At 24.4% G+C, this 16148-nt stretch overlaps 1 protein-coding gene across 3 annotated transcripts in view; it reads left to right on the forward strand.

Annotated features, from left to right (window-relative positions):
• The window catches only part of LOC114128648 (band 4.1-like protein 4), a 142160-nt gene that overhangs the window by 10172 nt on the left and 115840 nt on the right, over positions 1-16148 (forward strand). For all 3 annotated transcript variants that reach the window (XM_050202329.1, XM_050202327.1, XM_050202328.1), the window contains exon 2: positions 7763-7883. In XM_050202329.1, coding sequence (XP_050058286.1) covers positions 7800-7883 — 84 coding nt within the window. In that variant the 5' untranslated portion in view covers positions 7763-7799. The remainder of the gene's footprint in view (positions 1-7762; positions 7884-16148) is intronic.

The following is a 16148-nucleotide window of genomic DNA, read 5'->3' on the forward strand; positions in this document are numbered from 1 at the left end:
TCAAAATAATTTCGAAACTGTGCCATGTCTTATTATATTTAATATACTTGGGAATGTAATACTATTTATTGTTTTTATTAGTAACTCTTATAATTTTAGAACAAAGAGAAAAAAACAATAAAAAAAATTTTAAATCTTAAGCTCATATTACATCAATTAATTAATATTGTAAAAATACAATTTAATAATATAACCTAACGAAACTGATAACATTATTACAACCAGAATTTATATTCTAAAAGTAAATTTGATACGAATTAGAGACCAAAATATCCTTAAAGGAGTTTATTAAAATAATAATGATTGTAAGACAGAATAGATATTTTCAATAAAATGTACTACTACAAGAGAAATATGTGGTTTCCGATTTAATTTAATTATTTTTAAATTGGTTATTACAATTTATTTTATCTGTGCGTAATATTGATCAGTTTGTGTTTGCCATCAGCTAATAATTATTGTAATAATTTAATTATAGTACTTGTAATATTGTTTATATAATATAATATAAATATTATTAAAATATCTTATGTTCAATTTCTCAAAATCATCATTAGGTATAACATGGAGCATTAATTGTTATTGTTAATTGTTATTGACGTCACTCCATCACCAGTCGTCAAAATATTTATACGTTAACTGTCAAGTACTATAGCTTGTAAATTAATGAAATGAAAATACTTAAGAGATCTGTTAAATATAAAAACAATTGAAACGATAAAATATTTTAAGTAGGTAGTAGGTACAATAAACTACCTACATACAATTTGGCTATTTTTGGGGCTATTTTAGTATCAAGATCATACAATTTACACATTATGGCCGAAAAAAAAGTATTATATTGTTAGTAAAAAAAAAGATGATTCCATTTATTAGATTGCATATTGGATTAACAGTAATGATATGATTTGATCAGAAATGGTACGTGAGCATAAGAGCATTTACGAATATTATACACCGTCTGCCTGTCTGTAGTCGATCCGTATGCGGTTCTCCCCCTTGTTCGGGTGCGTTTGTTTGCTATCTGCAGACTACTGTATAGTATAATATATATATAATATGTATACAAAATACCCCTTTCTCCATAACACCGATTATTATTAACGTATATAGCGTATAATGTGTGCGCTTTGTGCAATCGAATTAAGCTCATTTACAATAATAATAATACAGGGTGCTGTATACGCTTTGTTTATTGTTTGATTATACACGTGTTTGTATAATTATCATGATTACATACTGATATTACACTAATTTAACAAATCCATCGTGATAAAAGTAAAAAAAAAGTAATTCAACAATTTGATGATGATTTTGGATACTAAATAAAATTAACTTCGTCGTCGTGTTATAGTCTTGACCTCTCCCGCGGTTGATATTATGTATATATAAAACGGGTTGTCGACCTCTTACGGTGGTCATGTGTGTACGTTTGTATGTGTGTATATATGTTGTCGGTGTCTGCGCTTAGTGAAACAGTGAGAGATTGGGAGAGAGAGAAGCAAGAAAAAAATAACGTTTTATAAATACTCCGCCACTAGTGCTTGCCGTCGCATTAGACTAGTTTATTTAAAAAGATTGAGACAAAAACATGCCATATAAACGAATACAGTTAGTCGTCGGTGTTTGTATAGAAATCGAAAATGGACGAGTTCAAGCTCTTTATAAAGATGATCGGGTTATCGGTAATTTACATCCCCTCTTGTGGGACCCCCGGTATATCCATTGTGCGCTTTGCAGTTGCCTTCTTTGTTGTGTCTTGTTTTTACCGTATATATGCGTTATTGAACAACGGCAGACATCCCGCCGTCGCTGTCAACAATGACCGTATCAAAACTGTGACATTATCAGATTATTTAACTAATGATTACCATGTATCTAACTTACCAGCTCTAATATAATTTTATATCGAACAAATTTGTTTTTCTGAACACGAATTATAGAATTTAATACGATATCCTCTGGCGCGAATTTCACTCTAGCAAAGGTACCTCCTAATAGATGTTATGTTAAGTGAAAATATATTTGCTTGATAGCAGTTTGACTGTATAAACTAAACTTTAAGTTAATTTTGAATACGCGATCGTGTAATTCTAACTGAGATTAAAGTTTAAAATTATCAATTGTTAACAGTCATAATAAGTTTTGATTCAAAATGATAATGCTTGTTAGTATTTTTTTTTTTTTTTTTTATAAAGTTTATAGGGTTCGTAATTTATAACTCGATAATATTATTTGAAAAAAAAAAAAACAAAAGAAAAACTTATTAGTATTATGATATTGTATACTATTATACATATTTACCAGTCAATAATATTATACTGTTCGCTACAGTATTATTGAAGTTTCAATAATCGAAGTTTTATTTTTTAGTATTTTAAGTTTATTTTATTTGTTTGTTTTGAATAGGTGTTATTATTTGACAATTCGACATTGAGATGAAATGGTTTTTTTATTTTTTACTTTTAAATTCTTTTATGTTTTTAAGATAAAGTAAGCTTATAATTGTTACGGATATAAATATTAGACAATACAATTATCTAGGGTGTAATACTATAATATAAATAAAAATGTTTTTTAAAACAAATTTTATTTCTAGTTTTCATTAAATGTTATATAAACAAATATTTGTTGAAAGTACTCTGTCATAATTTTATATTTACTTATAATTTAATACATAGACTTATAAAAAGTATACTATGGCAATTTATTTTTATTTATTTCACTTTTTTTTAACTTTCTATAAATATTTTTAAATTCGAGTAGGTACATAAATATTAACTTTTTGACATTTCAGGTGCATATTCACTACCTACATCGTAACGTATAATGTCATACAAAGTAAAAAACTGTTGTTATTTTTTTCCCCTTTATAACATATTTTTCAAACTATTTTAATAAATTAGGATGAAACAATGAACTTTTTCACTTTTCGTATAATTATTGTACCATTTATTTATTTAAATGTGTAAATAGTACCTAAGTGTAAAATAAATCCTTAGTAATGATTTTTTTTTAACTAACAACTAATAGAAAAATAATTTTAATACACATGAAGATTTTCCACGTAAATACTCGTATTATCAAAAGCAATAATGATTCTTGTTTTTATATAATCGTAGAAACGACGATTTTTGTTTGAATAATTGTTTTATTTTAATATTGATTTTAAGTAACTAATATATAATTTATAACAATTCGTTATAAAATAACCAAAAATACCTTTAAATATGCTTTTTTAACATAAAATGTTTTAAAAATAGTCAATATTTTTTTTTATAGGCGTATATATTAGAAATTATGTTTTAATATTTGACATTTTTTAAACTTCTTTATCTTGATTAAAATAACAGTAATACATAGACAAAATACCAAATCTATAAACATGGTAAGAAATAAACGCAATCACAATATATTTTCAATTGATTAATTAGTTGTTTTTTGTGTGAGTCCTGATAAATAACCATCTCCAATAATCATGAAGGTAAAGATGTTATTGAATTCATATAATGTATAGTTGTAAAACGATTGACATTTGGATATTAGGTGTGGATGAAAAATACCTACAAATAATTAAAGTAAATATTATAAAAATATTATTTATTGATATAATTATATGAATTTCCTAATTTACAGTAAAATCTTGTACAATGTATTCATTAAGACTTAACAAAAAGTGTTAAAAATAAAAACCTCGGAAAATTTAAAATAAAAGTTTCAGTTTTGATGTATTTATGTAACATAAAACAAATTATTTATTGCATTGCCTTAAAAATAATATACTGCATTTAATCCTGTGTCTAATTATGATAGGTAATTATAATCCAGAATTCCAAATACTGTACAAAGTATATTATAATACATTAAAAATCGTATTAGGTGGTAAATTATGGTAAATGGTTCAAACATACCTATTTCTTTGTTTTTTTTTTTACATTAAAAAAAAAAAAAAAAAAAAAAAAAAAATGATGAGATATAACGTTTATATACATAGAACTGTGAAATTTTAACGTCTTCCGAGCAACCCTTGTCCGTTAGCTTATTGCGCCGCCGCCGTCGTCGTTGCAGCGGTATTAACGAACCATTTGATGCGCATATCGAATGTATATAGAATGAAATAATTCTTCGGGCGGCGGAGACGTAGATAGATACTATGTCAGTGCAACTAGAGCGTGTGATAAATATTTATCCCGTGGCGTATCGTCGTGTATTGGCGGCGATTTGTAATGCAAACAACAATAACGTACCGTTTCAACAGCCATGGTTTAGCATATATTATTATTATCATCATAACTATTATTACGGAATTTTAACGGCCGTCAATTTTTCTTACTAGTCCTATATTATATTCATATATTCCTTTATTTATTACGTATGCGAACAGGTCCTGTAGCGTTAATTTGCCATGCGGCAGACGACGCACGATACTATAATATTATGTACCCAACTATACAATCTAGGTAGTTATTGTAATAATAATTTAGGTATATACGGTTTGACTTTCGGTAAAAATATGTATCGAAAATAGTCAAAATTAAAAAACTAATTTCATGATACCTAGTATAGTCACACATGATTTTATTTATTAAATTTCGTTTTTATCAAAACACGTTTTAGTTTAAAAGAATAACATTTCGTTCTGTTATAACATTTATATATAATATGTATATTATGAAATCTGAAACAAATTATAATACTTATAACGTATATTATTGTTTTAAGATCAATCAGTAGACCTATAAAATAAATAATTAAATAATTAATTTGAATGTACCATATCACAAATAATAATTGATATTATGTTTCCCAATCTTTTTGATTGTTAACAAAATATAATATAGTTGTTATTATATATTATGTAATTTTATAATGTAGCAACAAATATTTGAATAGTAAATAAATTAAATATAATTTACATCCCTAATACTAATATTTATTCTTAACATGCATTCAAGCATTCTTATGCTACTTGTGCGAATGCCATAAACTTGTAAAAATAATGTACGTATAAGACATTTTCAACATACAAATTGAGTAATGTAGTTATGTTGTGTGATAAGAAGGAAAAATGAAATGTTAGAGAAATAAAACAATATTTGATATTGTATTGATTTTAAATGTTATAAAAACAAATACCTTCAAAATTGATTTACCTTATGTCTGTATACTCTATAGCATAGACTATATCTCATAGAGTATAAAATAAACACATAGTAAATACCTCTTAAAATTGACATTATATTTCATTCAAAATTGAAAATATACTTTATTTATGAATTGGGTAGTTTTATTCAAATATATAAAACTCTTTAATGTTATAAAATTGTTATACCTACTATAGTTATATAGTTATTTTAGATACGCCTTGTAATATTTAATTTAACTACCTACAATTTACAAGGTTGTTGGATTGACCTTAAGTAACTATTTGAATTATTATAAGCCAACATCCATTTATTGGAAACTGTTATGAATTATTGAAATATTTAATTACCTTGTAATCCTTACTTTCTACAAAGGGATTATGCATTCTAATGTTTTCATTTAATAATTAACTTATTCAATTACGGGTCTTATAATTTTTAAATATACTTCGTAATCATATTTTCAAATTCTTGAATTTTTTTAAACATGGTGTTAAAGTAGGTAGATATATTTTAAAACTATAAAAATCTGGTATTGAATAATTGCATTATTGAAAGAGAAAAAGGAGTAAACATGGCTGGTAAATCACCTAGTAGAGTATTATTTTTTATTATAAACTTAACGCTTATAATTTTAAAGTTTTTAGTTTTATAATTAATATTATAAAATTGTAAATTTAATAAAATATAAGTTCATTTGATTATTCAGTGCGAATATTATAACACATTCAGAATGATATGACATTACATTATTAAATTATGTTATTTAAGTATTTCATATTATATGATATAATTGAATGATGTACCTATATTATGTTGAGATTTTATTTAATTTATTCGTTGTTATGACTATAATATCTGTATACATTATATAATTTGAAATGTAGTAAATAGTTTATAACTAAATTTCAATTTTAATGTAATATAATAATTATGTGGAATAAAATTATAAAATTGACGAATAACATCATAGCGTATTAAATAATCTTAACCCAAAAGTAATATTAAAAGAGTACATAAACCTGCCTAAAATTGTTTTTATTTACATTGAATTGAGTATTTACCAAAAATTAAAAAACCTTAATTTAATTAAGAAAAGGCTAATTATAATTCATAAAAGTACACGTGTATTCATTATTTGATATTAATTTTTTACAAAGTTTAATTATATTTATTTTATTCAATGCACATAATTAGTACATTTATGCTGTAACTTACTACAGAAATAAATATTATTAAAATTTAAAAAGATGAATTTTTAAATATCAACTATAAGTTAAAATAACCAAAATTCAGCAGTTTATACATTTTAGTTGGCTTATTTTGTTGATATATAGGTAGTTGATATATTATTATTTATTATGTTTATACATCATGGAATAAAAATGTTTATAAAATCAACAAAACTAATAATCCTATATTGAATATTGTTGTTTATTCAAAATGTATAATGTACTTTCGCATTTGTATTATTACATAAATTAACAGTCAAATAAAAGACAGCAATTTATACATATCACAATTCAAAAACTATACAAATGATTTATCTTTTTAACGTATGTTAATCGTATTATCTTCCACGACAAAGCTCAAAATAAAATAAATATTTGTTGAAAGGTATCTCATTTCTCTCTTTCAGTTACACGATTATAATATTTTTCAACGATATTTGTCTGATTAAATATTAAAATTATATTGTTTCCCCTTTGAAAAACCCTAGTCCCTTGTCCGTTTCTATATTTACTATTTAGTTTTTACAATTTGACGACGAAATTCATCATTTTTGGTATGTAGGAAGACGCTAAGGAATCACTGTTTCCCAAAGGCAAACGTTAGGTCGTTAATTTTTTTTAGTTTCCGAAGAATGCGTTTTTCAGTTCTTGTCCTTTGGCCTACTACTGTCTAGTCCCTTCTCACCACTATCTTATCCATTCTTATTATTTTTACTAGCTTATCCATCGTGCGTAAAAGTTTGTTGGGGTATTTCGCGTAAATCGCATTTACGACCGAATGTTTTGGACAACGTCCCGTGGGTTAAGTTGTTAAGCTCCCCGCTCCTCTAGCGTGTTCCCTTGGCAATTCTCCGGGGACAATATCCCGAATTCCATTCCAGTTGACTGACCATATGGGAAATTGTTGTGGGTAGCATAAAAATCCAGTTTAATCGAAGGCGCTTGAAAAAAATGGTTCCATTAAAATAGTCGTTGAATGAATGCATTTGATCTCAAACTAAACAATATTGTATACAACATGCAAAACGAAGAATTTTGTAGAATGATACTAACAAACATTATCTCAAATTAAAATGCTAAGGGCAAAATATGTCATACATAATGGGCGTATTTAATATCCTTAAAAGGCTCATTGAAATTCTTCTATAGGTTCAGTGAATAAAAATATTAATCACCCGAGGGGAACACAACAACATGAAAATATAACAAACGATTTTTATAATTATTTACTAAAAGTTTTGATGATTATTTTTATTCAATTGAATTATATTATAAAATAAATATTTGTACGATTGTTTATTATTAAAACTTATTTAAGAATTAGCTTAACTCTTGTTTTAAATCAAAGATAAAGTATTATAAAAGTTTTATTTTTTTTATTTATAGATCTATTTGACAAGATTTAATAAGAAAAAAACCCAAGATGGGCTGTTTTTGTACCAGCGCCCGAACACATCACTGCAAAATCGTATTCCTCGACGATCAAGAACTTGTACACGAAGTTCAGGTAAGAAAAGATATATTTAATTAACTGGCATTATCGATTTTTTAATAAGGTATTCATTATTATAATAAAGTATAATTACAAAATTATGATACTTAATCTATTGGTTAAAAAATATAAAAAATCCATATTAAAATCGTTCGTTCATCGGGTGTCCATAATACTACTGTATATAACTAAATTTTATTTAATTTTATAAAATAGTAGCTTTAATGTTTTTCAACAGTGGTAATTTTTTTTAAAATTAAGCCAATAATGTTGAAATAAGTTATACTTAGTATTTACATGACTAATGAAAATAGAAAGATATGAAAAAGTATTTTAAGGTGCGTGTTCCTTAATTTTATATTATTAGTTATTACATTGGTATTACTATTCACAATATAATAAGTAAAATAAAATTATCATTTATTTGAGTAAGTATTATTATTGTTACAGTGACTTGAACATATTAAATAGTTAAGGTAATAATTTATCAACAAAAATGAATAATTTAAATTCCTTTCATGTTTACTAAAATATCTTAAGTGTAAGTAAATATAATTTACTTTTTTATAAAACAATGTATGGTATAATGATTTTCATTAACATCACAATGCAACAACAATTGTATACTCATTGTGATATTCACAAAATGTAAAAGCTTATTTTAATACGATAAATTTCTAAAAAGTATTAAAAATAATAAGTATTAAATTATTAATGAGTTAACTACTGTGGCTTTATCAATTAATGTTTTGACATTATTATTTAAAGATATGCATTGAAAAATTAGTAGGAGTGTTAATAAGAAATAAGCACCGCCAGTGAAAGGAATTAAAAAAATACTCCAAGCTTGTATTTCCTCTGCAATAATATATTTTTAATTTAATTTCGAGATCAAAATAACATAAAAAAAAAAAAAATTTTTTTTTTTACTGATAGTATAGTTTTGTGTGTTTATTAGGCACTATTTTTTTACTTTCTCAAACGATTTTTTATAGTTTAACAATCGTTTTTTAACGAAACTAATTAATTTAATATTAGAAATATTAGTAAAATGTATTTATAAGTAAACAATTTAAAAATATTCATTTTGTAGTTTTTTTTTTTTATAAATCTATTTATTATATTAGTAAATTATTATTATAATTATTCATTTCAAAATTTCTATGTTTTTTGTACCTTCTCAAATTTTCGAATGAAAATATTCTTAAATTTGTTACATATTTTATAGCTTTTGAAGCTTACAAACTAAATAAATTTGTGTATGTCTTACTATATTACAATAGCCTTTTTTTTGGTTCGTTCTAATCATCCTGGAAAAATACATTATAATAATATATTATAGTGTTGTATGTACAAGGAAATTAAACATCAGCTGCAGGCAGCTTAATCAAACTAAACTTCACAATACTTTTCTCATTTTTTCACAATCCAATTAAGTTCGAATTTACGTTGCTCTATAATAAAATGGTAAATGATTAATTAAAATTATCAATGAAAGTTTATATTTCCCAAGAGATTTTTTTCTGTAGTTATATTATGCTATATTGCTATGCAAGTTTTCGGCGCTAAGGTTATGCTCATAAATTGTCTTGATTTTGTTGTTCTTCCTTCTTGACACTTTGAGCATCATTTGAAGTAATATATACACTAGCTGACCCCGTGCACTTCGTTGCCCGTTAAAAATGCAAATTCCATATAATATGATTCGAATTTTGATTAATTTGTTATTTACTATTCGGTTTAACGGTGTTCAAAACTTAGACATTTTCATTGACTGTTTTGATTCTCAAAAATCTTGTGAAAGCACCACTTTAATATGCGAATTTTGTAAAATGCTTTCTTATTACACACTAAATTTGTGATACGATTTTACGAATGTACCATGCAAATTGTAAGCATCGATCTATCATTGTTCAGGCTCTACGTTTATCAGTCAGTGAGTTACTCAAGTCATAATATTATAGTCATTCTGCTTACCGTTGCCGTGAGACTCTCTTATGATTATGAGAGCAGTATATTATCATGTAGGCAATCCACACGTGGTGGATTGCGGACCCCGCGAGATATGTATAAGAAGTTTATAATTTCTAACACTTAAGTTTCAAAGTTATGTCATTTTTTTTTTACTACTGTGGGTAAAATACAATAATGTGCCATCTCGTGGTTTTTGTATTGTTGCCTGTTGGTAAAACAATAAAACTTAGTATAACTTGTTATGTTAGTCTATCGCTGTGAATTTGAAATTTACTGTGACAACGAATCATCAGTTCCAGAATATTATCGGCGCTCGCCACATATTATTAATAATAAATATTGAAAAAAAAAACTATTCTATCTTTTAAGTTGGACCATATTATTAAATGGTTACCAAATTTTATCAAAATCCGTAATTCATTATATTAATTGTATATATTACCATAGCAACCACAAATAAATAAATATTATTCTCAAATCTTATAACCCCCATAGCAACCATTTATAAACAAAAATTTCTATCGTAAATCTCAATATTCCTGTTTGAGCACATATTATTAATAATAAATATTGAAAAAAAACTATTCTATATTTTAAGTTGGACCATATTATAAATGGTTACCAAGTTTTATCAAAATCCGTTCAGTAGTTTCGGAGTTTATCGCGAACATACATCGTGATACAAAATTTTTGTATATATAGATATATTTATAAAATTGACAAAATAAGTTATCTATATACCTATGATAAAGTAGTAAGTGTCTAATAAAATAAGCCTAGGTTTGTCGACGAGACTCTAAACTCTAAACTTCAAAAGTATGACAATAAATATATGTATATATTTATCTATTATAATATTTTTGTAATGTTATATCATAGTGATTCTTTCTGGTTTAATTTAATAAGGTAAGATAGAAATGAATAGGTTTAGTTATATTACATAGACGATGGGATTAATCGTGTTCTATAATATTTAAGCAGCAGCAATAAAAATTATTTCATAATCGTTAAAACAATTTCTATCAAATGAATTTTATCGGATTCTAACTACCTTTGAAATTTGTTTTTTGATTTCTTCTTTGTTGTCGTTATTTTATACATTTTTCTTAACGTATTTTATGTTAATTAAATTCATTCAATAAATTGTTTATTTTCATTAAAGCTTCAATTGAAATTATATTATGAAGTACAATGACTTTACGTTCTTCTGGACGTCTGTTCCAACTATATAGTGTTACATTTTACATTTTACTATATTATTTTGTTCTTCTTATTGTCTATTCAATCTAATAATACATAATTGTCGAGTTGTTTATACGTACCTATGTATTGAATATGGTTGAATTTATTATTGAATAATGCATATCATATTTTTATTTTAAATGGTAATCGTTGAAACAAAAATAATAGAAATGTTCTTTATTGTTTTAGAATGTAGGTACTTCTGGTACTTATATTAAAATAATAATAGATTTTACATGTTTTGAAAATAATTTTGTCCAAAATAACAAAATAATATTTTAAATACATACTATAAGATTTTGCTTCATAATAAAGTATGGGTTTTTAAAATTCAATTTAACCTAAAATATTTAATTATTATTCAAAAATAAATTTACATAATTAATATTATAATAGCAGTGGCGCATTTAGAATTTCTATGAGCGAAGAAATATAGGCATAACTAAAATTATTGTTGCCTAAATGTTCCAGAATTCTATAAATTACTGATAAAGTAATAAAATATGGAGAAAACATAACTATAATCATAAAAATACAAGTTATAAAAGAGATCACTGGGATAGATATACGTATTATAATATGATGTATCTTACTAATGTTTTTCAGTAAACACGCCACTGTACTCAGTAATACGTATCGAGTTAGGTACATAAATTAATTTTATCGATGGAGACATAATATTGGTATTTGGTATTATATAGATACGAACGATTGCATTTATTTTTAATATTTTCAATGTATCATTGAATGGTAGATTATAGAGATAAAATGTATAATACATTGTGATAATATCATCAGAAAATTATTACTAAATTACTTAATATGAATAAAAATGTGAGCTTTTTCATTTCTTAAGATGAAAATAATTATCAATAACGAATTAGAATTTTTTTGGTTTACACGCGGTCGTATAATGTACGTTAAGTGTTTGATTGAGCTATTACACTTAAATTAGTTGCCTGTTAAATTATTATAAAGTGTATAATGTATATAATTTATATAGTTTTGATTTTTCAACTTTTGAAAAAAAGAGGCATGCTAGAAGTTTAAATTAAAATAATGAACTATTAGATTTTATAACAGTGGTGGCTATGATCAAAATACATATCGAAATTCTTTCTTCTATGAGATAAAGGCGATTATGGAAAGAAAATGGTTATTCGCGAACTATGACTAGCCAGTAGTGGGTGCATTTTACGCTGAAGATATAACATATTATTAAGTTATTACGTTTTTGTAATATATTTTTAATTTTTTTCCTGTCTTTTTTTTACGTAATATTATGCTGCTGCAGTCTTTCTTTGTGCCATATTTTACTCCCATTCAGCAATAATAATAATCTTTTATTAGACATCTTCGTATCATAAAGATTTAATTTATTTTTTGTCTATGATTTATCGTTATAAATATTCATTATATTTATTACAAATTTGGCTTTAGTTTTACCCAGTTTTATATCACATCGGTCGATAACATTTTAAAATTGTTACCTATCAACAACCACATGGCCAGCAGCGGTAAACCCATGCAATTTTTTTAAATTTTTTTTTCTGTTCTATGTTTTATACATGGCCGTATAAGATGTATCGATTGCCTTTGTAGCAAATGATTATCATATTTAAAATATGGTTTAAATTTTAATTAATCATTATTGTTTCTAAATAGCTTAAAACTAATATACATTTTGAAAATTGTATTATCTATAGTAAAAAAATATATTCATTTACTGATAAGGGTTTCAACGAATAATATGTTTTAAATTAAAATATATTTAGCCAAAATCGTTCTTTATTGTTGAAATATTCATTTTTTCTATGTTGAAATCTCTATAAAAATAATATTCATAAATTATGTGTCTGAAATTTAAATTGCTTTTTAACTTAAATATTAGTGTCTTTTTTGTGTCACACATTTTTATTGATCGTAATAGTTTTTATCAACATCCGTAGTAAAAAACTAAAAAAATTCGAAAATTTTAAATGCTTTAAATAGGTTGAATTTAATGTTTCAAAAATATTTATTTTTTTGTGTATATGGAAATTGATAATTTAATAAAAGTTTAATTTTTATAGTTCTCACGATTAATATTATTTGAATTACAAAAAAATTTATAATTTAGTAAAAGCTTACGATGATTCTTAACTCTTGTATTAAATTTTTGAATGTAGTGGAGAAATTCAAATTCTTATGATTTTTTAATCATAAAATAATTTAAGTATTTTACTTTTTAGTTTTTAGTAATTTTATAAAAATAAAAATAAATATTTATCAAAGTACATATAAAATATTATTAATAATGCCTATAAAATGGTTATTTAAATAGTAATAAAATATAATATTTATAATATAAATATAAAATATTTGATAAAAAAAAACTCAAGCCTTTTGCAGTTCATTTTATAAATTACAACAAAATTATGGTTTTGTGTAAACATTTCCCGTTTTTGTTTATTTTTTTTTTGTTTTGCCAATTATTTTAAAAAGTGCTGTGAATCTTTTATTTTCAACTTAGCTGGATGTATAAGTTGCTACCAGAAATAACTCTCATAGATTAAGATCGAAGCATTTTTGAAATAATAAAATGTGTCTTTAGAAGTATAAAAAATATCATTAAAAATGTATTACATTCATTGCTTCGCTCAAAATTTAAAATTATTCAGAAAATCTAAATTGGTTAAAAATTAAAATACATCAAACTGTAATTTAATTATGTCTAAATCTATTTAAAAAAAATGTACCTATTTAATGTTTTTATATTAACATGACTATTATTTTTTTGATATAATTTATTATTTTAATAACAGTTATTATAATAATTTTTAGTTTTACCTATAATTTCATAGTTTTAATTTAAAATTGTTTATACATTCAAGACCATGATATTGATTATTTTATAGTTAACTTTAACTGTTATTATATTAAGTCAAAATAATATGCCGGCTATCAATTTATTATCAAATTTAATACGATTCTGTAAACGTATAAATATATTATAATTAATTTACTAATGACATTTTATTTCGTTACTTACAAATTATAACTTATATGCCATAGCTTATGGTTATTGCTTACCTATTAATCTTTCTGTCTGATAATACTATAGATATTACTTATATTAGTTAATAGGCTCTATATCTTATGGATATAATCTTAAAATAATAATACGGTTTGTGTTATAATAACTTATAACATTAGGTACATCTGCAGAGTTTTGTGATTAGTATATGAAAAATACCTATATATAAATATATGTGTATTTCTGTAATAATAGTGTACTATAAATAACATAGGATCTTTAATATTAATACAGTAAATATATTTGGACATTTATATTAAACTACAACATATTTGTTATGATGATTGTGTACCAAATATTATAACAGCAAAGGATAGAATAGAAGAATGTGCTGAAAATTATGATTATTTTACTTTATATTAATTTGGTGGTGTAATAATTGCTATCATGTCAGAATACAACTAATTTAAATATATCACAGCTTTAAATTCAATTGAAATAAAACAATTTTTTTCGAAAATTAATTGAAATATATTTACTATACTTCGTTATATTTATATAATATATTTAAAATTATTGGTTATGCACCAATTATTAGAGAATAATTAAAAATGTATGTGAAGTAAAAATAAATACCAATTTGGTGAAACAGATTTTTAATAATTAACATTTAACGTTGACATATTTAGTTAAAATATTATTGTATGTAAATAATAATATGAAACCAAAAGTAGTTATAAAAATAAATTTATTCAAAAACGGTATTTTTAAAAATAAACAATTTTTTTTTTTGAACCATGAAACAATGGAATTAAATAACTATAAATGAATTAAATATTAAATTAATAAATATATTTATTTGATAACCATGATCACTTTTAATAGATGCTTTGTATTTCCTTTTTTATTTAACTTTAGATTAGGTACCTAGGTTAATAGTTGAATAGAGTTAGAGAATATTATAGAATATAGTTAAATGTTATTTTAATTTCGCTTACATAATAATCAACGTTTGTAAGTGATTCTAGGTATGTCTGTAATCTTCGTTTATTTTTTATAAAACATTACTTAAGTTATATTAACATAAATCATATTAGATAGTTAAGTCGTCTTAGTGATTGTGTAAATTATTATATTAAACGCACTATAGTATTATAGGATATAGCCGTCCAGTTGGATAAACGAACGTGTTGTTTTGATATTATAGGTTAGGAGAGTCAGCCAGCTGAAACGATTTATGCCAGTTGATAACCACGGTTTTATGGTCTCTGGATGTACTATAATATATCTCAATCTTGTAGTGCTTAGGTGGATATTACATACCAATGGAATTTATTATAAAAACACGCTTATATATATATATATATTAATGGGTTATTTGAATTTGAAATATTATTATTACAAAGCTTATAATATTTAAACGGTTGCGGCGAGAAAGTTTCAACGCTCTTCTTGAATTCATTCTTGAGTCGATGTTTATCTTTAATTTTCGGAGTACTTTTTGATGTCTCATAACAAAAGAAGTAAATAAAACTACAACTACGAACTTAATGGAAAATTGAACTAATGTGATGTTAGATTGCATTTAAAAAAAAGGTTGTTTTGAATAAAGTCGAAAAAGAACTCTCGGTTTAAGTAGTGATATTTATTTTGAATGTAAAATATCAACATTTTTAATAAAAGGTCTTGTATGGTACGTTAACGTAATTTTTGTTGGATAAATTATCATAGTAGCTATCGTGAGTATAGTAAGGTCATAGTATTGTTATTATTTATACAAATCGAAAAGGTTTTTTTTTTGTTTGGAGCTTGAATATTGGGGTGCCGTGTGTAATCCGTATGTGACATGTTTATTGCAGGTGACCTATTCATACTGACCAATACTCTGCTATAGTAATTTATGCGATATTAAATTGTCTCGATTCGACAGTCAGGATTGTTGGGAAATACAATAAATGTAATGGTGAATAGACGTCAAACACGATTACTTAGCCTCGTAAATGCTTGAGGTATGAACAGATACGTTATTCAAATGTAAAACCAATGAA

The sequence above is a fragment of the Aphis gossypii genome, chromosome 2 (genome assembly GCF_020184175.1).
Source record: "Aphis gossypii isolate Hap1 chromosome 2, ASM2018417v2, whole genome shotgun sequence".
Taxonomy (NCBI): Eukaryota; Metazoa; Arthropoda; class Insecta; order Hemiptera; family Aphididae; genus Aphis; species Aphis gossypii.